The following is a 24,024-nucleotide window of genomic DNA, read 5'->3' on the forward strand; positions in this document are numbered from 1 at the left end:
AATCCAACATAATATATACAAATATGATACTCATTATAGCTGTGGTTTCTACAATTTCAACAATTTTAATTACACATACATCTGTGACAAAACTACAGTACATGTGTTATGAATTACCATACAGAACGGTCGCCAATGATAAGCTATAAGCTTGACCATTTGGCAACCGATGATACAATACGTTAATACAATAAGAGAAGGGGGGGGGGTCCATGATGCTCGTGGATGAGAGGGATAACAGGAGAGACAGAAAGAGAGGAAGATGATAAAAACCTTCCGATACCAGGCTTGCCAGATCAACTTTCTCGATGACTTTCACGACCAAACAGGGAGATAACCAGCAAGCTAGCTAGATATAGATAAATAGACAGAGATAGTGAGTGAGAGAGAGAGAGAGAGGGGGGGGGGATGGGGTATAGGGGAGCGCATCAATAAGAAGGAGAGTAAGAGAGATGCGTTTTCTGTAACCACGGTAACCGAATGCTTGTTAGGATTGCATCACAGATCACATTTCATGGGCAGTTGGTCAGTTTCAAGTTTCCGCGTTTTACAATGCAATTTAAGACCATTTAACCACTAATGATGAAGGCTGATGAAATAGTAGTACGCTCAATGGGTTTTGTTTACATCACCACAGACTCAGCATCGAGAGATATGTTCTCCCGTAATTCTTGGTGCAAAATTATTATTATTTTTTTTATAACTTTTTTTTCCACAAGCCGGTGATGGAGTCGATATTAAAAAAAAAACAACAATATTGTGGGGATATGGATATCGATGCTACCTTATGACAAGAATCTAACTTTCATAACGGCTAATTAAATGTCTCCCAAAAACTTGATAGAAGGTACACTTTTTCTCATGTTACCCCCAAAACCAATATGATTGCACTAAATAATTCTTAATTGCTAACCACTTTGAAAAGCACTCTATCTAAAGGCCGCCGTACACTATATGACTCTCGGTCGCACCACTGACCGACTTTGGATCCGAAATAAATCATGATAGCCTCAGAATAAACACGCTTGTTTATTACATATCCAAAGTCGGTCACTCGTGCGACCGAATATCGTATAGTGTGCGGTGGCCTTAACAATGCACAGTGAAAAGGAGGATGCTTTTTCTGCTGGCAAGTTTCAAAACACAACAACGTTTGGAACTTTATTGCGGAAATTATCCGCTTGATTTTTATTGATTAAATTTGGTGACAGAGTTTGCCTGCCAGTGCAATGTCAGCTTGAAAGTGTCATCCTACCATATCTGACGAAGGTTAAAACATTGCTGGCCTTAACCCTTCTCTAACCGACTACTTCAAAATGTTATAGCCAATGTTTGCAACCAGATTGACGATAAGTATGGCAGACTTAATGGAACTACGTGGGATGATGCGACAAAACTTGCAGTAATGCAATCCCTCAGTGAACAAAATTTCATGAATTACGATGCTTCTCTTCGCTAAAACGTAGTGTGAATCATCACTTTTCAAAGATTACTTCAGATAGGCCAAGTTATACTAAATAACGTTCAGCTGTGAATCCACTGTGTGACGTACAATTTTCTCTAGGTATGAAAAACGCACATACTGAGCTATCCATAATTTCCCAAAATGTGAATGAAAACTATAAAGGTCCAAAATAAAGTAAATGTACACATTAAAAAACAACGTTTAATAGGTCAGTAGGCAAATATTTTCCTCCCAAGTTATTTCAATGCAAGTGGAAAAAATCAGTTTCGTTTGTTTTCATTTTCGGCCTTTAATTGACCTACAAAAGGTGATATATATATACACGTGTATCTATATACATACATGTATATATATACATATATATATATATATATATATATATATATATATATGTATATGAAGGGGTCGGTGCAATATAGTGCTAACCCACACAATAGTCATTTAGAGATAATCGCTGTTGAATGTTTGGAAAGTCCATACTTTGTACATTAATGAAATATGAATGCATGCATTTTTACCCTCTTATAGGTTGAATTCAAATATGATATTTTCACGGAGGTTAGAGTGAAGGCTAAGGATTATGAAAATCCATGTAACTCAATTTTGACAAAAGTGTGGGTTAGCACTATGTTTCACCGACCCCTTCATATATATATATATATATATATATATATATATATATATGCTTATATATCCTATGTGAAAAATCTATACAAATAAAGAAAACAAGACCAATGAAAATGTATCTTTTGAGCTGAATAATATACAATCTCATGCTTCCTTCGTGTCCATTTGGAATTTCCGAATTGTGAACTGTTAAAAATAATACATCGGGAAAGATCATTACTTAAAGAGGATTCTGAAAAGAAACAATGATTCAGTAGCCAGGTGATCACAGAGTTCTAACATCGGAATCGCTTTGACTCAAGTTCCAGAACAATCAACCAGTTCTCCATTACGTTATTTCCAAGTTATTTTCGTTCCGTGACTATTGATCGTCACATGAAAGACAACGATACCCAATTCGGCAACACCACTCTGCTACACAACTCCAGCTCTCCTATACTTAAATTTGATTATCGTTCGGCGGGCTGGAATGTACGTTCTCACAAATAAGTTTGATTTTATTATGCAGTACTGTGCTATCAGTCTCTTCGGTTTTCAAGAACAAAATAACCGAGAGAAGCATCAGGGTTCAAGGAAAATAACAATATATACCTTTTTCGCAAACATGACTTAATGAAATTACCTAATTTTTTTTTCAAGATGTGTAAAATATGTTGTGTTACCTCTGACTTGAATGTGTAGCACGTTCTAGTAACAGAGGCTCATGATCGTAATGTTATTCTACGTTTCTGATAGATCAATATGTGGTGTATCGCCGGTGAGGTCGTCCCTCCTCTTCTTTTTCCCATCTCAGGGGCGGATCCTGGAATTCTGTAAAGGGGGGAGGGGGGCAAAAATATTTCTGGTACCACTTCCAGGTTTATTCAGCTTTCAAGCAAAAGAAAAAACAAAGAAAAAGGAATTCAGCGCAATTTTCTGGTGTCACTACAATCGCAAATCACCTGATGGCGCACGCGCTCCTTTCATGTTTGTTAATTTTCATTCCTTTTATTTTCAAAAAAAAAATAAAATAAAATAAAGGGGTCGCGCGCCCGGTGCCGCCCCCCCCCCCCCCCATCCGCCACTGCATCGGATCTCGCATCTCGTCACAATTCCCTGATTTATTGACCTAACACCACATCATTTTGTAGGCTATTGTTCGTTAACAATAGTTTAGTTTAACTCAACGCTGTCAGCAGGCGCAAAACTGTCCGAAGAGAATTCACAATATCGATGTCAAAACTACCCTTATAGAAAAAGTAAGAATGTAGCTTTCAGAGATTTCTATCCCTCTTTATATAAAGCTCGTTCGAAGCATCTCCTTAGGGTTTGAAATAAAAGCAAGAGTTCCACATTTCTCATTTTTGCTTGGGTAAATGTCGAGGGATCTGTCACTCTCATAACGTTTGTCTTAATAACGACTTTCTGTCTGCAATAAAAAAGCATTATCTTGGAAGGAGAGAGGGAGAGAGAAGAAGAGAGGAAGAGAGAGATATATGATGGAGAAAGAGAGAGGGCTAACTTAGGAATGGACATATTATTTAACTTCTGCTGAGTCCATGGTTGACATTCATCGGATTATATTGGCTAAACGTCTGTCAGGATTATGCTGTTAATTTCCTGCCGTAAAGCGAACGAGCAAGATCTTAGCACCTGCTGCAATAAGAGATATTCAGCCACAAGAGACAGACGAACAGACAGACAGACAGACAGACAGATGGAGAGGGAGAGAGAGAGGGAGATAGAATCTTTAACCAACTGCATGTGGTCAAACTTAAATCGAACGAAATGGGGAACTTTTTCTGAGCAATCAAAAATCGAGGACAGAGTTTCTTCACTGAATCTACAGACAAGCTCGCAGAGGTGGAGTTGTCATTATTCACCCCCGCTGCCTCCTTTAACGATTATAACCGCAATCCCGCACAATCGCTTGGGAACACCAGAAAATGTTAAGAAATCATTAACATGCATTTAATATTTCGAAATATTGTACGGCATCAAATCCGCTCTCAGTAGACCAAGCTTTTGCATCACCCCATTAAAAAATTCCCTTACTTTTTTAATGTGAATCACCCACTCTTCGATTCTTCCCTATCTACATCAATGTCAGTGTTCAATAGCATATGCAAACTGAATCGGACAGATAGTAACACAATACACTATAAGAATGCAATCTCTAAATTGCCAGAAAAGGGCCGCTTTGAATAGGTAAAGTTCAAGTCTAAATTGATCGAAGGCGAGCAAATTTCAGAGCGAAAAGCGGTCATTACGAAATATTGTCAATTTGTGACTGGACCTATCAAATTCTCTCCATGACAGAGAGCATAATATTGTTTAGATAGAATGGTCACTCCCTATACAAGGGTCGCGGAATGTTTGTGGGTTATATGCTTTTGTATGTGTGAGTTTGAGATGGGGGGGGGGGGGTGGAGGGGGTGACTAGCAGGCCAAAGGGAAGGGGAATGAAAAAGGGTGTTCGTCAGTGATTCTGCTACTGGTTAGATCATAGAAATAAACTAGAGAGACCGACATCATTCACATTACTTAATTTTATAATGAAACAGCAGACAATAAAAGTCTGTAGATTAACAGAAAGAAGAAATGAACGACAATGATAATGGTAACAGTAATAAAATGTAGATGTATTCATAAATAATGAATGAATTGAGACAGACAGGAAACAAATAGATAAAACGATATATGCATACATACAAACATACATACAAACATAGGTTGCGTAGTGTGTTTGTGTATGCGTATTGTAAAATGTCTTCATTTTCTTATTGTTTTGTGACGTGGACGGTCTTGATCATTTGAATATTTGATGAATCATTCGCCAAACTAGGAAACTTCACCTCTTTTTATATTTTTGTTCTCTCTTTTTTCCCCACTGCCTCATTTTTTTTCTATTTCTTCCCATTTCTTTTTACTACACTGCAAAAAGTCTGGTGTTGAATAGTGAACACCGAGCTGGTGTTAAATTTTCGGTGCTCATTTATGGTGTTAAATTAACACCTCCGGGTGTCATTTCCAAATTTTAAATTGTTTTTTGAAGAGTTTCTTTGTAACTGCACTTCTTGTTGATTTTTAATTTAAACAAGACGATCAAGAATTTTACATTAAAATACTAGATTTTTGAAAAAATGTGAAAATAAATTTACACCAAAGGAACACCAGCTGGTGTGGTCTCTTATTGAAGCTGGACGGGTGTTAAACCATTGATATTAACACCAGCAAATATCAAATCAACACCATGTGGTGTCATTTTTGAATTAACACCAGTACAGTGTCAAAATAACACCAGCAGTGTCAAATTAACACCACGAAGTGTCAGGTGAACACTTTTCAACACCATCACAGTGCATTTTTAACACCTGTGGATGTGGTCCTTTATTGAAGTTTGATCGGTGTTAGATTTAACACCCGCGGTGTTAAATCTAACACCAATGTTTTTACAGTGTATCCTCTATCTTCTCAACTTTTCTTAACAAGTATTTCAGTGGTTTTTGATGTTATTCTTGTTAGGTTGCTGTATAAATGCCGGTTGGCCTTGTTTGTTTGTTAGTTTGCTGTGTACTTGGAGCGGCAGGCACATTCAACTCATGTTTTAACATTACCTCCTAAGCCTTTTCTCTCTTTCGTCAAGCCTGTATTTCAAATAAATAAAAAAAAATCCCACCAACACTACCCTCACTTGTAGTGACGCGTTAAGTCTTTACGTCTTTATGTAAAAAAAAAGAAGCAATAAGATATCGATATTAAGCATTTAAGGAAAGCAAATGAAGGGACAGGAGGGTGTTTTGGGAGATAGGACACACGCATCAGTCAAGCTGTTCACGCAATTATTCAGGTCATGCTCTTGATAACTGGTACAGGTGTAACGTCTAGCTATGAAGGTGGGGAGGCGAAAATATTTCAACTCTTAAATCAGAAATGAAGTTTAATTACCCGTCGGGGGGTACCGCGTTCACATCCCATGGGATTTGAAACACCTTTCTCCCCAGATAATAATAATGATGTAGATTATGGCATTCTTTAAGCAGAGTAGCCTCTTTAGTGTTACCACTGCTCTCTACCAGAGGACACTGCCATTATTACCCTAGCATTACCAGGTTCTAATGTATACACCTGGGTCGGGGGGGGGGAGGGGTGGGGGGCACGGTGGGCAAAAAACATCTTGTCCAAGGATGAAGGGACTTGACGGGATTTGGAACTCCGATTGGAAGTCAATTTCTCCCAAGATTACAAAATCGGGAATATCCATCACGAGGAAGTTTAAAACCTGACAAAGATTATGTTACACTTTGTCAGCAATCTACAAGAACATATGTGACCCTGCACCACAAAACAAACAAATAGTCGCCAGGCATGAATTTTTAGTTAAGACCATATTCTGAAAGAGTAGACTTTAAGCTTTAAAATGATGTATAACTCAAATCAAATGGACTCTCCTAACCTATCTAAATATTGGAAATAAAGCACAAACTCAGGAAAAGTGTGAACTGAGAAAACAGGCTCTGAAGTACAGTGTCTATTCAAGCGCTTAATCTTTACCAAACCGTGCCGGCTGTGCAATGAATGGGACAAAAAACAGGAAGTAAACAATCCGAGTAACAACAATGGAGAGATTAACAGATTAAACTGAAATTAAGCATGCCTCATTAACACATTCTGTTCATAATTGATGCTAACTTTCAATGCAGTAGCACTATCTTTTCAAAAGTTATTAGAGTTGAAAGTGAGGAGTGTGTACAAGGTTTTTCAGAAATGAAATAGGGACTCTAAAGACACACCTAATCACACTATTCTACCAAAAATGTTCGAGATAAACTGCTAAAAAACACACTTTCCCGCCCGTTTTATGACCCCAAATTTTGGCATAATGTAAAATAAGACTTGTTCTTTCAGAAAATATGAAAAAGTCAAGATCGGCTTGGTTGACCCATTTCACTTATTTTCAGTCCTCACGCAAAATCAGTGTGTGCGACTTTTTGTTCGTTTTGTGATTGCACGGTCACATATTGGAAATATTGGAAGTATGACATAAAAAGTTATAGGAAAATTTCGACAAGATAAGAATTGAGGATGTTTCGTTATTTCTCCTTGTATATGTAATCACCATCCAAGAGGCGATGATCTTTAAACGAGAAACTACAGAGTAGGGTGATTTAACTGAAAATGAAAACTTTGGTTGAAATGTCTAAGTCTTTTTTTATCTTCTTCTGTGTTTTTTTGACCTTTTTATGTATCAAGTGCAACGCCTTGTACAAATAGAGATGTGCAATTGTTCTAATGGGAAATTTTCAGCTTTGTTCATTGTGCCTTCACGGATCCCTGTGATGGATACTAGAATGGGCAATATGAATCATTGTAGCAATATGCTACGGGAGGATGATGTCAGGACTGATGAACTTTTCTGGTGCCCCCTTGACTCAGAATAATGCCAGACTGATTTCTTTTCCATTAGAGAAGGAATGTTTGCTTTTTGGCAAGACATGTATATTGCAAGTGCCCATTTCAACCAACCCTCCGAAATAATGCCCATTAATCTTGGGGGAGATATCTTTCATCGTTTTGTCAATCTTTTATTGTTTTATTTCGTGCTTTTGAACGAGAAAGCATCGTAATGTGTTTCTTGGCAGTTTTATACAGAGCATCTACGACGCATTTTCCCCATACCCAATCTGGTCTCATTGCCGATGTTACTATTTTCTTTATTCGAATAAACGAAAAAACGATGCTTTTCTCGTGTAATAGTTAGCACTAGGCGTCAATTTGAGCAAAGTAATGGATAACCGATAGGACGAAACCAGTGAACGTTTTAGAGATGGTCGGAAATGTAATTTCAGAATACGGGCTATTTCAGTGCTTTTAAGGCGTCCAAGCTACTGCCCTGTCAAATCTGAAATAGATTAAAGTTTATGGTCCGTTTTTTCCAAAAGGGGTTGCAATTATAGCAGGGTATGATAGTTGGTATGCATTTGGACAGACATAATATGCGATAGAGTTTCCTATTTCGCATAAGCTCCAAACCAATCTAAATGCTGATAGTTGTTGTCATCCACGCTGTGCATATTCTGACCGAGATTTACCAGTGGATTTCATTTTCTTCTCTCTTTTATTACATGCTAGTGCTGTTATTGTGTAAAGACTTGTGACGCGCTAATGCCATTGGGGTATATCGCTTTAATGAATATATCATGAGAGGTCAGACACACACGTAGAGAGAGTCACAGAAACAGAGAAATCGACCAATTACGTCAGTCAAAGATCTATAACGTGTGGAGAAAAAAAAATCGACAATCAACGTATTTTTATTACCGGCGTGAATTGTATAACATTATCTGAAACGTACAGAACATGTACATGCGTGAATGATAAGGCCCACATGGGTAAACATATGTGTAGATATGTTTACAACGTCTTTACTTTGAATAAAATAACTCATTCTGAATGTCGTAACTTCAGTGGACATTTCACGCAACGAGCGGCTGATGGTCATGTATAGGCCACCTACCCCCATGTCGCCGGCTGCGTGAAGCCCACAGAACTCTACACACAGAGTGCGTGTAGAGTTCTGTGGTGAAGCCTAGCTGGTCGTGTAGCCACGTAAAAGTGTGAGATTGGTTATTGCCTAAAACGTAGTAACGCTTGATTGAACTTTGACACCACACCGATAGGTCAGATCCCTCACACTGTGGACTGTAAAAGCTGTTCGGGTGCAACAAGACGAGTGGATAAAGTCGGAAAAAGTGCAGGAATCCCTTGTTCAGAGAAGAAACGATCCGAACCACCAATATGTGTGTAAGATTTGATTTCAGAGTTCGTTAAGGATGTTGCCCTCGTGGCGATTGGATGTGATGAGCGGTGATTCGTAGCTGTATAGGTTTTGCTGTGTCTCTTATACACCTGATGAAAATAAACCTGAGTCACAATTTATCCTCTAAAATATTGGTATACTCGGAAATCTAGAAGAGCGAAAAATTTCAATCACTGTCAATGTTCTGAGTTGAGGGTTTCGTTTGTGGGTGGGGGAGAGTTGAAAAGGAAGTGTTGAGGTCAAGAGAATATTTTTTTTCTCTCTCTCTTTCGCTCTCTCTCTCTTTCTCTCTCTCTCTATCTATCTCTCTCTCTCTCTCTCTCTCTTTCAATATCCCCGGAATAGAGTGTGAATAATGAGGTGCTAAAATTGAGATTTCCTTCCCTTTTGCGAAGAGGAAGGCACCCCATCGGTTTACGCAAAGTAAGGGCTGCACGGATTGTTTTTGTTCTTTCTATACAGTGTTAACACATAATTACAGGGGACAACTTTTCGAAAATTGGGCAAGACATCCTGTGTTCCGGAGTGCATGGTTGAAACAGAAATATAATCAGCGGTAGTCCCGTTTCCGGAAGACAAAAAAAAAATGCAACCATATACTACCAATGAAGAGAAAAAGGAAGAACGTAGTCAGGGGCGCGCAGGCTATGCGGTGCGAGTTCGCGGGATCCTGTGAACCACGTTTGAGTGTTCTCAGAGGCGATACAGTGTGAGTAAGGTGTGGTAGAAGCAGCTTCAGTGGACACACAGATTTCATTTAGCTGCCTCGCTGAGGCGGTTTCACGAGCCAGCGGACAGCGTACACGGCCAGGCGGAATATCAAATGTTCCCATGGACAGCAAGTCTTGAGATTAAAACTTTGGATTACTGCGGTTACCATTCTCCCCACAAGTCTATCTTTCTTCCTATCTGTCTATTTGACTATCTGTCTATCTATCTCTCCATTTGTTCCTCTTCTACCCGGTTATCTGTTGGTCAAAGTACACACATTCAGCTTCATTTTCTTGTGCATTATAGTACTCTAACACCCTTACTTCGTTTTGTCGTTACATACGAATTACATTATCAGATGTTTCCTATTCTTGCCGACTTATTCTGCCTTACGGTATATTCAGTCGTTTTTGCTTTTGTATGATTGAATGAAATGGAGTCGATTTGAACCAAACTTTAAGGGAGTAATTTCGTATTATCTGTTTGTCTGTCTGTTAGTTTGTCTCTTTCTCTGTTAAATCGTCAGAGAAGTTCATTAGTACGTGAGTTAGATACAGATCCTTCGCTTCAATTTTTCGTGTTTTATATTTTTATGTCTTACTGATAAAACCAATTAAAAAATTCACACTTGCTCTCTTCGACAATGTCTTATAGATGCACCTGATTAAGATCCAATAACATAAAAGGCGTGATAAAGACGGATTTCTCTAATTTGATCATGACACTAATAAATTGAATTGCCCATTTTAATGGGGAAAAGACAAAATTTTGGACAAAAATCAAATATACGTTCAGGACTTTTTCTGCCCGAGCTGTCACAAAGATTGCAACATGAAGCACGTGATTTGATTAAGAGTCATTCTCAAGATCCAATTTGCGATATCATCTGTTTCAAAGGCGTGCACATGTATGCATCTTTCAGGTCATTATGATATTTGCCGTGCTCCAATCTCACAGTGAGTGACTAATAACATGTGATGTGACAAATGTTTCGAGAACAAACGGTTTTAATTTGGTTTTTAATATCTCCGGCAGTCTAAGGTCGGTTAAAACAAGGCTGAAGATAGTCAGTCTCTTTCTATTTGTTTTTATTCTAATATCAAAAGACATCAAACTAATTTGTGATTTTCGATCCGAAGAATTAAAGAAATAAATTGATTGAGAATGATTTAACCAATATTATCTATTCTGGAGTGAGCTTGATGACATCTAAATATACGAGCCTATATTCATCTCTTCTTGGAGAAAGCAGTACTAACAAGCCACAAATGCTATATCATTTACCAATTATTAATGCACATCGTATACTCTTTAAAAATTGGGTTATATATATTCATATATTTCCTAGTATATATTCCATCGCTCTATTCGAAAACTGTGTAAATACTTTTTCTTTTAATAGTGTAAGTACAGTAACTCTCCTTTAACTAAGGAAAAGCATCAATTTAAAATGAGTGAAAATGAAAGAACAAAGACGAAAAAAAAATTTCTAGCGATACCTGCGATGGATCTATATACCGTAGAGCAATACGTTATTCTTCGGAGATGTCATTAGAGCAATATGAAATATATCAACACACACATGAGGTGTTCATTTTAGAAGGGGTTACTGACATAAGGATCGGTCGTGAAGATGTTTTACAAAATCAATATCATCCTCAAATCTGTCTTCTGTTGTGACGTCATCTAATCCCTATGCCATTGATTCTAATAAAGGCTATATAGGTCATGATTAGTTACTGTTTATGATAGAATATCTCACGGCTGTAGATTTCATCAATTCTATAAAGCTGAAAAGTGAGCGCCTACGTACACATCTAAGTAAGATATACACAGTTGAGAATCACGCTAGAATAGGTCAATTTGGGATAGTAAAAGGATTGCTTTGAGTTTTTTCTCTTTCTCATATTGTTGCTCTTTCGGTAATTTTTAGTGTCAATATGTGTATATGGTGTGTGTGTGTGTGTGTGTGTGTGTGTGTGTGTGTGTGTGTGTGTGTGTGTGTCTGTGTCTGTGTCTGTGTGTGTACGGTACATGTTTGTACGACACTGCAGTGACTGCTTTATTTGAATATCTTTGCTGCTTTTCTGTCTGAAAATAGATTTATAAACTGAACACGTTTAGAAAAAAAAAGCTAGCGTTTATCATCGTATCAAGGACGATAGATGAGAAAGTGAATATCATAGATCTTGACATATATCAATCTAAACTATTGCTGATTCAGAGCTCATGCTTGAATATACATTTCGAATTTTAGAATACATTTGTACATGAAGTAGTTTGTATATCACATCTGATACGGATCTCATTTTTTTTTACTACTGAAGTAATTTCTTCTAAATTTGTGTATGTAGCATACAAAAGTGGTACACAACTGCAAAAACAAAGAAGAAAAGATGTAAATGATTAAATCTTTGAATACGAGACCTGATTATACAGTGTGCTTACTGTGAGCAGGGAGGTGCATTCTCTGCATTCTCTCACATCCCTGCTGTGAGGTGGTGAACAGTGTATGCCTACTGTGTGAATTAAGTTGTATTCCTTCCTTGATTACAATGACAACATATTGTATGATAGTATTTATTAAATTTTGTCTTTGTTTTTTTCAGTCACAATGTACACAAACGCCGTGCTGTTCCCTCTCTCGGTGGCAGTGATGCTGGTTGGTCTGGCCATCTTCCCAGGCATGCTTGCCGATGACAGGGTCGATCTGGCGGATGATGACCAGGTAACCAACGTGTGTCCGTGACGTAAATATGACGTCAGGCATATTGCCCTGAATCTACGGAGGTCCAACTTATACGTTTCGTAAACGCGAGATAGGCGTATCTCGCCACCGCACCAATGTATATATGAATTTTACACCAGCAGTACCACGCTCAGTTACGTGCTCAAAAATTTACTTAATCCATGGCATAAGTCAAAAATACCGTTGGGAATTCCCGCTATTGAATCCCAAATGTTTAAAAAAGTTTGAAGCTCAGCTTAAACTTTTTGTGTTAATATACGCCATGCACGCATGAACGCACGAGTCAATCGAGAATCATGTTCTTCTATTTCTCTTTAGTACTACATATGACTTTTTTTCTATTAGGTTGCTATGGATTATGACTTCAAAATAAAATAAAGAGTAAATTGTACTCCAAATGTTCGATTATCTGATAAGTACGAGTAAACAGATGGATAGATTGACTAATCGAATGATGTATTAATTCCAGACACTACTGAAGTATCATAACTTATTATGTTAAGAATACGCACCAGACTCTATACACTGACATGATAAACACTATATCTGGCAAAAGAAATAAATAAGGCAACGAAATCTATCTATTATAAATATATATATATATATATATATATATATATATATATATATATATATATACATGTATACAAATGTTTTCATTCTCCCCACTCCCCCCCCCCCCGGAAAATGCAGAAAATTGCTCTTTTGAAAACTTTGTAATAGGAAACAGTTGGAAATACGGAACGAAAAGAAAAAAAACCCTACGTATTTTGTTTATATTCTTGCTTAGAATTCTCTCGACAAGGCAAAATATGGGTATATATAATATTGCCCTCAAAACATAACAGCTTGACTTACCACAAGGCACAAATGACAGAACATACATGCATGTGTTCGGGCTACAAGGGAATCATCTCCAGCTCATGGTAAAAAATGAATGAAATAAATTTGTCCAATTATACCAATCAAATCGGATCCAATAATACTTAAAACTGTGCATTCTTTTTGAATGATTTCAAGAAATTAACACTTCATGAATTTAGAGAAAGTTAAGATTTATGATTGTTTGTTTGTTTGTTTGTTTTGCTTCGCCACATTTCTATCCTCCTTATTTTGCTGTATGCAATTTGCTGCACACAAGTTCCCAGACGATGTAAAAATACACATTTGATGTATAGTTACTAATATGTTCTATTTCAGTTGCTTCCGTGTTTGTTACTGCCTTTGTACCAGGTTTGTTTGACAATTTGATCGAATAGAACATTTCCAGCAGTATGTCTGCTTACCCGTTTGTTTTCTTTTTCTGTTACCATGGCAGCCAATGGATGTCATGGAAATACGGAGCCCGCCAAGCAACGACGTTGATCTCCGATATCTTCTGCAAAACTTCCTCGACAACCGTGAAGTTCGTGCCTGGAGCCCAATCAAAAGCCAGACCTCGTGTGTGTAAGTAGAACGCCCTCAGTTGGAGAGATACAACTCAGTGCAGTTCTTTGAATCTGTCTCGTCACTTTGGTATGGAAGTACCAACTGACGTACATAAACAGTGGATATTTGACTCTCTAACTATTTAACTCTCTAAACTCAACTTCCAATTATCTCGTTGTCTATTGGTTGTTGACAAAAATATATAATCTGATGAATCTTATAAATCATGTTACTAGTATACGAGATTACATTTACCACAGCTGCAATTGTCTACAAAGATAGATAAACAAAGAGATTAAAAGACAAGAAAGAAAGAAACCAAGATTCTGCGTGGGTGTGTGTGTGTGTGTGTGTGTGTATGTGAAGGAACTGAAGGAAATGAATTAAATACAACTAGTCAAAAAATCAGTCCATTTTCTCTTTTTGTGTGAATTTTAGGACATGAATTTTATATTGTTAATAATTAACTATTCATCTGATTTGATATTTCAATTACTGCAGCTGACTTGGATTTTATACTGATGACAATTCATTGTAATGATTGAAATTTTATTTGTATTTTTATGTTTTATCTCAGGACCTTGATGAAAAACAGCTCATGCTGATCAAGCTATCCTGAATAAATATGTTTCAATAAAATAAAATAAATAAAATGCGCGAAGTGCGCCCATTACTATGTTTCAACATCACAATGAAAGAACACAAATAACTGCTTGAAACCAATTGAAAGGAATAGTGTTGTGAGACGTTGAATTATAAGACTTTAACACCACTTTGCTTTTTCTGTCACAAAGTGGTGACAGGTGTAGGTACGCCTGGAAGCGGGGATTCGAGTCAGCCGTGCCGAGGATAAACTCCCGGGGAGCTCCCGCCTGGGCCACGTCCCAGTTCAGCAACGGAGGCTGCAGCGGAGCTTCATGTTTAGCCGGCTGGAAGCGGGGTTTCAGGGTGCTTCCTCAACGTGCGGTGGACGACGAAAACTGATGGGATTCCTCTTTAAATATTTGCAAACCACGCGTTTTAACTTGCACAGTACAATAGAAAACAAAATGAACTCTTTGTCGTCGGTCAAACAATTGCAGCATTCTGTAACTTTTCCCTATTTCCAGATTTTTTATTTATTTATTTTTTTGACTGGAGTCCGTTATCCTAAACCTGTATATAATAGCAAATGCCTGTAATCAAGTTAGCATTCGTTAAAAAAAATAACTAGCAGAAATCCTGGCGCAAAACTGTTGAGCCTGTTTAGACTTTGCTATGGAGATTAAACATTTTGTAGGGGTATGCTGGGTGCTAACATTTGCAACGTATTGTGACGTCACTCCCTAGTCCTTGCTCTGTCTGATCCCTTTAAATCATGTATGATGTATGATGTAGATGTCTGATGTATATTACATAGGCTTAAAATCATCTCTACTGCTTTTTTATTAGCGCCTTGTACATAACGCCTTGAGCCAATTCTAGCATACTCCTTGAATAATCTGTAAGGAGGGCACTAAGAATGTTAGTTCTACACGAGTGCTCTTCATAAAAAGCAAATACATCCATGCTTCCTGTTTGGAGTATATACTTCTTAGACTTTCTTCTAGATTCTTTTCCTGTTCGCTCACTTATTTGTTGGAATAATGCCAATCTCTTGGAACTATATGCTGTGAAGTTTTGAAAACTACATGATTTTTTTACACGATTATCCATCAGGGACCAATCCTGCGGACAATTATTCATTACCCGACGCTGTTTCCATTTTAATTTCACATTTTCCAGGGTAAACGACATGTTAATCATTCATAAATATCTAAGCAGTCAGACAAGTATCTTCCCCCTTGAGAATCAATCTATTATTCGCCTAGCACGGACCTGTGACATGGTCTATCAAGTGGAGGCACTCCTATTTTCAGCAGAGCTCTCTCCTGTCAGACGAGAGAGGGCGTGTGCCCTCTAGCTGAAGTGTTAGTATTCAACATACCCTCTTTCTCTTCCTCGAAACCTTGCATACTGATGTCTCTCTCTCGTTTTCATGAATGTTAGATTTTTGCCAGCCAAGGAACTTACTAAGCTCATTAATAATATCGGTGATACAGCGAACAAAGCAAGAAGTTACAAGGTTGGAGGAACATCAAACTACTAACACAAAGTGCAAAGATGCAACGAAATGCTGCATTCCTGTATATTTCATTCAGCCCCCCCCCTCTTCCCCTCCCCATCCCGAAGCGACTCTATAGTCACTGCATATAGCTGGACAAACATTTGCGCTGAGGTTGTGTAGCTCTCGTTTAGCGCTTTGTGTGGAGCAAAATTACACCATTGAAGAAAGTCTTCTACTTTGGGCCGTGTCAAGTAGCAAAATCTCTCTATCTATCTATCCCCAGCTATGCCTGCATGTTTACTGACGTTCGTCAGGAAGAATTCTGCCCAACACTCTCAACTTTGTCCCTTGCCCCACCCTTGTCCTAAATTGGAGTACTAGTAGATGGAAGAGTACAGCATGATCCCTATTCCGCATCTCATTTTCAGCCTCTGTTATTCTCATGAATCATGAGCCTGCAATGTACCAAGCTCTCTACAATGTCAAATGATTATTGAGCGAGCCTGACAGAAATAATTTATTTGTACAGTGTCTAAAATCAGAGCAACAATAAATGTATTAGATTTCATGAGTAAAAAAAAAAATGTGGGATCTTTTCCTCTTCTGTTTGAGTCGAAACTTTAACATGCACCTGGCGTGCATATCTACATCTGGCTATGGTAATGGTAATGATATCTGTATATTCGCTTACGTGTGTGTGTGTGTGTGTGTGTGTGTGTGTGTGTGTGTGCGTGTGTGTGCGCCTGTGATTTTTGTTTGTTTGTGTGACTGTGATGCCTAGATAATCCTACACATGCTAGTGTGCGTTTGTAGGTTGGAAAATTTCGTCTGTTCGCTAACATAATAAAGTGTTAGTGTTTTACGGTTTTCGGAGCAAACATGGTGGTGGGGCGATTTAGAGTAATGGACGAATGAATTTTAAGACTCAAGCCTCCCTTAGAGATACGTTGTGTCAAAGGACAGTGAGAGAGTCATCTCCACATTCCTCATCAATGAAATCATGCTAATGAAGAGGCAGATAATCACTGCAAGTATCACAGAAGTGCGTTCAATCCTGGCTTCCAGACCCTCTACTTGTACTATTTTGCTATACAGAAAATTGACGCCCTCAACGTCGAAAACAGGGCCCATTTTGGGGAAGGGACTACATAGGGCAAAGGGTCTGGAAACCAGACTACCCTGCGTGTGACTTTCTCACATCCGCATTTATACCATGCATCACTTTCATGTATACATCAGAACATAATGCCCCGAATTCACGAAGGCGGTACAAATGAAACCATGGTTTAAACCATGGTTTAAACCATGGACAAAAACCATGGAGCGCCAAGTGTCGCGCGGAATATTTCGTTACGAAATCAGTCATTTCGTCGATGAAATGATTATTTTGTAACGAAATGACAACATCTTGTAACTAGATGAACATTTTTGTCCACGAAATGATAATTTCGTTAACGAAACGGTCATTTTGTCGACGAAATGGCCAATTTCGTAACGAAATATTCCGTGCGACACTTGGCGCTCCATTTTTTTTGGTCCATGGTTTAAACCATGGTTTCATTTGTACCACCTTCGTGAATTCGGGCCAATAAGGGGAGGGGGGGGGGGGGGCGGGAGTATATAGAGAAAAATGATATTGAGCTCAACGTTGGGAGCTGGTGACGAACATTCCCAAAAGCTCTTACACATTATAAAACTTTATACTGGTATCTGCGAATACCGGTAATAGTTTACGGAAAAACTATGGCGCCCTCTAATCACTGTGATGAGTGAAAGTGGCCAATTTGAGTTGTAATTTAACTACATGCAATTTTATTGCCACATATATCTCAAGAGGGATTTGAGTTTTAAAGTTGGGAAGGCGAAGAAAATGAGAGGAGTAGGACCCTATCAATGTCTGCATGGGTAAAGAAGACTTTTTCTTTTGTATCTCCCAAACAGAAAAATCATGTGATAGATAGTACTGTACCATGCTCAACGTGGATGATGGATATCAAAGTAATAAGGAAAGAAAAATAAAGCTCTTCGGAATGCTGACAAACTAATTTGAAGAGATGGAAATTACATTTGCGATGAATCTGTTAAAGTTTTTCCTGTGATAATCACTCTACGAAAACTAAGTTCATCTTTGCACCTTTACCAGTGTCACACTGAGAGCATCTTTACTGGTGCAACTTTGCACCTTTCAGACCCGTGACCACAGTTAAAGGTGCAACTTTGCTCCTGACTAGTCTGAAGGTGCAAAGTTGCACCCGTACAAGGTGCTCCCAGTGTGATACTGTAATGAGCAAACTAGTACTAACCTATAGTTACTAGATTGTGCTGGGCCCTGTATATTCATCATTACTTGCTAATGAATACCTTCTTCAGACAATATGATTCCTAAATATTGTTGCATTATTATTTCTAATTGCATTTCATTTTCTTTTTTTTTTCTTTTTTTTTCTTTTTTTTTTTGGGGGGGGGGGGGGGGGGGGGGGGGGGGGGGGGGGGCGCTGTGGCATAGTGAATAAGACTCCTGACTCGCGATCGGAGGACCCGAGCTCGAATCCTTACCCAGTGCTTACGTCCTTGGACAAGATGTTTTTACCCACTATGTCCCTCTCGACCCAGGGGTATAAATGGGTACCTGGCAATGCTGGGGTAATAATGATAGCAGGACCCTCTGGTAGAGCAGTGGCAACACTGAAGAGGCTACCCTGGGTAAATAAGACCTTATTATTATCATTGTTATCATTATAAAATTGTGCAACAGAAACAACAACAACATGACCAAATATGGCGTTGGTAAGAATCAATAGCAAAGGAGGAATTCCCAAATGCCCTGTTGTTATCAAATATATGTTCCTCAACGACAAATGCACATCGTCAATTCTTTTGTTTTTTCCTTAAAAAAATGATTCTCTTACTTTCCTAAATCTCACACCCCTTACATTGATAGCCTGTTGATTCGCGGCTATGCATATAGCGCTTCATGCATTGTGCGGTTGTTCGTGTATATATCGTACGAGTCGTCGATTACCATGACGTCATCAAGGACTGCCCTACAACAGGAGACTGCATAAATTCCGTATCATTACTTGTTGCCCAAACTTATATCTGAAATTTACTACTATATTTCACTAATATCTGGAAATCATAAACCACATCTTATGAGCCCTAATCTAGATGAATAATGTCAGAGACGAAAGTTAACAGATAATAATATGATACACACAAAACATACATGCACACGCACCCACATTCACACACATATACATACCAATGCATACATATACATAATGATGATGATGATGATGATAATACTAGTAATAATAATGATAATGATAACAATAATAATAATAATAGTAATACTAATAATAATAATAATAAATAACAGTGCTTATAGCGCATAACAAATAGTGCATATGTCTCTATGCGCTCTATGGTACATTTACATGATTGAGCAAAATAAACAAATAAGTGAATAAATGAATGAATGCATAAATATATAATTAACACGTGTGTAAGTGTGTGCATCAGTGTGTGTATACCTCTCCATATGTGTTACATGAAACATCGACCTACATTAGCACTAACACAAAACACTGAAGGCAGTTATCTCTAGATTGTTGACATGGAACCATATCATTTAACATTAGGGAGCTTTAGATTTTGACGCGCGGACGTTTGAGCCGACGCTTGCGCTGGACGTTCTCCTCTCCCTGCGTCGTGTGGAAAAGTAGCTTTAGATTACGCTGGGACGCAACGAATAAAAAATAAAATCGCGCCCCCATATGATCAGTGCATGAAGAAGCTCTCTACGTCGCAAACTGTGCGGACGTGAAAATAGCCCAGTACGCGTAGTAAACAACTCAGGCGACGCAAGCTAAAAATAGATTGACTTTACGCGCGCTACTGCGCAAGCTCAGATCATGTTTTTTTCCTTTGAACGTCCGCGCGTCTAAAATCTAAAGCTCCCTATTAATTGACCACACTACTTCATGTCGTGATAATATGAAATAAAATAGAATAAAATAAAACAAAACAAAACAAAAACAAACCCAAGCCTGTTAAAGATGAATTAGAGAAGTATACAACCACCATTCCCTCCATTAATTTGAACATTTATAATTATTATCATTTGAGGACATGTGCAAAGTGTCTCATGAATCTGTCTTCGAAGGTTGTAATAAAGCCCACGATTACTAAAAGTGAAATTCCGGACCAGTTAAAACTAGTTTGAAGGGAAGAGTAAAAGTTTACAAGCACAACATTGAAAATTAGATCAAAATGGTTTTTGAAAAATAGGAAAGTTACAACTCGTGACCTTTTTTTTTTTATTTTTGCAAAACAGTTCCCCAACAGATACGAATATGCAAAATAGTTATTTGATGATGTCATCACCTCACACCTTTTCCGATCATGGAATACAAAACAAAATTGACGATCCGAATTCAAACACTATGGCAAGATATGAGGCGATGACGTCATCAACTCACACATTTGCATATTGATATTGACAATCCCAAAAGTGTTATGTTAAACTTAGCAAAAATTCACAATATTATATAGCTTCCTTGATTTTCACGCAAGTTTAATTACGTCCTTACTGCCAAGATTATTAATTTGTACTTTTTCTTGAAGATTAATTTTTAACTGATCCGGAGTTTTTTTTTTTTTTTTTTTTTTTTTTTTTTTATAAGCATGGTCCTCTCGCATCACTGATAGCCTACCGAGGTCAGGGACCGAAGTGAAATCCGAAAATCTCATTGTCCTTGAAAAGAAAAATGGTGAGAGGAAGAACTGTTACAGCTCGAAGTCAGATCCGACAATCTTATTAATTGTCTTTGAAAAAAAAAGACTTCGGTGAGGAGAAGAACAGTTACAGATCGAGGACTGCAAAACAAAACACAAATTAATAGATCGATCAGAACTCGTTACAATTTTGACAAAATAATATTACAAGTTCGTGTAACAGAACTTTTGCAGTTAGCTGAAAATGGTATTGTCATCTCCTGTCAGACAATAGGAGAGTAATCGTCTTCTGGAAGCCAAAAGACAAACCATCCTACAAAGAAGGTATGTATAAGCAGTCTTTTCAATTAAAAAAGCGAAACTGCTGTGGGTATTTAAAGTCTGTGAGTGAATTTAGGCTGCTAGAGTTCCAATTGTATACCACAGTTCCAATTATACAATTGTACAGCTGTTTTTTTATACGGTCAATAAGCACAAACAACCAATCTCCTCAATATAACTTTTATTATCGGTTTTACAACACTGTTAAAGTAAAATACTGTTGAAATTACATTAAATCACTAGCAACCCTGCAGCTGCGCAGTAATTAAGAGTAGTTGGATTTTACGTTAACTTACTGTAAGTCCTTCCGGCAGTACATTACTGTACATTTGGAATACTTACAGTAAAGTACTGACAACCATGTTGTACAGTAATTTACTGTAGTTTGATTCTACAATAAGGTACTGCAATTCCTTTCCACTTTACGGTACTAATACCATTGTACAATTGGAACTATAGTGTAATAAATGCATGCATAAACTTCACAAGGAAAGAGGGAGAGGATAAGGTAATGGTATTGTTTCTGTCAAAAACTCTCAGCAGTTTCATCTTTTTTTTTAATTGAAAAGACTGCTCATGCAGACCTTCTTTATACAAAAATGTTCTTTTGCGTCGAGAAGACAGTTGCTCTCCTATTGTTGGAAAGTTGATTTTCATTTCCTGGATTTACGTCAAAATTTATCCTATGTAGCATATTGAGTTGATTATTGATTCACTTGCATTACTCTGTGGAAGATATTACAAGGAAAATGCTTGTTTGATAGTCTGTTTTTTAAACCATTTTCTTTTTTTTCTGTTCCCATGATTCAATGGACACATGTGACCGTATATCAAGTGTTGTGTGACCTATGCTGATATGAATCCTCGCTGGAATAAAGTAGCCCTATACTTTCATTTCTTTCTTTTTCAAGAGGTAAGTTCCAGTTTCCGTTAAGATGGAATCAATAGTTTTGTCTCAAGCAATCACCCATAACTTCAGGGCATACATTGCAAACAATCACACTCTAGAAAAATGTGTGTTATTTTTTAAAGTGGTAATGGATGCAATTCCACGAAACTGATATTATTGATCACATGCAGCATTCTCCAGATACGGGCTAAAAGTTGCCGTCACCATGACCCATCCTCACATGTAACCATAACTGAACAGCAGGTGGAACCACATTTCATTTCATTTAGGTTTGTTCTTCATTTATTGTTTCTGCATGGCACATTTCTTAATCAATGAATCACTTTCGAAAACATACACATACAAACCACACTGACTATTTGACATAGAAGTACTTTTATATGCATAGTTATCAATGTAATGAATTTCGTAATTGGTGGTGTCATATTGACAAACATCTTCACAAGAAAAAAAAAGAGCACAATCTCCATCGAAATTATCAATGCAACAGTGCCACGATAAAAGGAAATATGAAAAGAATTCCGCATGTTGCTTTCCGAGAATGATAATAGAAAACTTTACTTTCCTCCTTCATTAGGGAAGGGGAAATATTTCTCACTTAACAGCTTAAAGGACATAGTAATTGTTATGTTCTATTAATATTTCTGTATTCTGTTGATCGACATTGCTAGGCACCCTATAGAGTTCATTTCAAACACAACTGCCTTTGATTCTAAGAGTATGATTATAGCATTATAAGGCAAGCAAAATTGTTCCAAAACCTGACGAAAGTTCACAAGGTAAAAGCACACTCACAGGCTCATATATCACCATGCATGAAAGAGGTTTACGACACTTCCTTTCTTCTTTTTTTTTCGTGTGTCCCGACCGAGGTTACATTTTGAATAGGGCTAGAGAACAAAGGTGTTAAGTAGCTGGCTAGATCATTACCTGCATTCCGAAATCTCTGAAAAGGCCTTATAAGTGCACGCTATAAAAAAAAAAGTATGACTCAAATCGCTAATAGTCAACACCTAACCGGTACAGGTAACTATTAAACCAACACTCATCCTCAAGCAAAACAACAAAAACGAAGAATGTGTGTTGATATCTTACGGTGTCTCTTCCAAAGCGAAGAACCTCATCTTAGGGTGCCCTTCTAACCCAGGTTTAGATAAACTTTGACAAAGTAAACTAAAAAAGAAAGAATGGTAGAAGTTCAGGTAGATCGGACTAGAACAAAAAGGTCATGGTATGAATTTTCACATGTTTTTAGGGAACAGAGTGATGCAAATTGACGTCTCTTTAAATCAAAGCAATGCGAATTTTCTGTATCCAGCGAAGCAAGCTATCTTGTGTTGTAATGAATAAGCAACACGGAATTTCAAGAGGCCTGAGATGTAGTTGCAAGAATATATCAACAGAGCTAAAATTATTGTATCAATATCCACACATGTATATATATATATATATATATATATATATATATATATATATATATATCAATTATTTATGTATGATATAACATATATATCTATCTAATATATATCTAATATATATGTATATATATATATGTATATATATGTATATATATATATATATATATATGTATATATATATATATATATATATATATATATATGACGAAGGAGAAGATGGTGCTTAGCTTTGAATTACCATCCCTCTTAGTCTTACTGAACCTACCTTTTTGGAAGGACAAGTTGAAAAATTGTTCTCCGCCGGGAATCGCCGGGAATTGAACCCGGGTTCGTCCCGGATACAGAAAACTGGAAACAGAAAACCTTATATATATATATATATATATATATATATATATATATATATATACATTATATATATATATATATATATATATATATATATATATATATGTATATATATATATATATATATTTACATTTACATATATATATATATATATATATATATATATATATATATATAATCGAGACAATAATGATGACAGAAGATGTCGCAGGATGCTGGTAGAAGCTTTCGACCTCAGGTCTTCGTCGGCTTTATTGTCTGTTTATACGAAATGAAATGGATGTTTTGAGCATAACAGATCATATTATGAAGTAATGAACATAATACATTGAGTACAATTTCAGCATGAGTTAACAGCTTCGGAGCACACTTGGCAACAAATTTAGCAATTGCAAAACATTCAACAATGCATTACTGTATAAAG

General features: G+C 37.3%; 2 protein-coding genes across 2 annotated transcripts in view; both read left to right on the top strand.

Moving 5' to 3' along the window:
• The window catches only part of LOC139724195 (uncharacterized), a 52,081-nt gene extending 36,307 nt beyond the window's left edge, over positions 1 to 15,774 (top strand). The window contains exons 2-4 of the mRNA XM_071635340.1: positions 12,212 to 12,330; positions 13,670 to 13,797; positions 14,574 to 15,774. Of these exons, the coding sequence (XP_071491441.1) occupies positions 12,217 to 12,330; positions 13,670 to 13,797; positions 14,574 to 14,763 (432 nt within the window). The 5' untranslated portion in view covers positions 12,212 to 12,216 and the 3' untranslated portion in view covers positions 14,764 to 15,774. The remainder of the gene's footprint in view (positions 1 to 12,211; positions 12,331 to 13,669; positions 13,798 to 14,573) is intronic.
• Positions 15,775 to 18,643: 2,869 nt separating this feature from the next.
• Positions 18,644 to 24,024, top strand: part of LOC139724224 (A disintegrin and metalloproteinase with thrombospondin motifs 1-like) — a 42,655-nt gene continuing 37,274 nt past the window's right edge. The window contains exon 1 of the mRNA XM_071635367.1: positions 18,644 to 18,652. Coding sequence (XP_071491468.1) covers positions 18,644 to 18,652 — 9 coding nt within the window. The remainder of the gene's footprint in view (positions 18,653 to 24,024) is intronic.

The sequence above is a fragment of the Diadema antillarum genome, unplaced genomic scaffold, assembly GCF_040938485.1.
Source record: "Diadema antillarum isolate AM-2024a unplaced genomic scaffold, OU_Dant_1.0 scf00000208, whole genome shotgun sequence".
Taxonomy (NCBI): Eukaryota; Metazoa; Echinodermata; class Echinoidea; order Diadematoida; family Diadematidae; genus Diadema; species Diadema antillarum.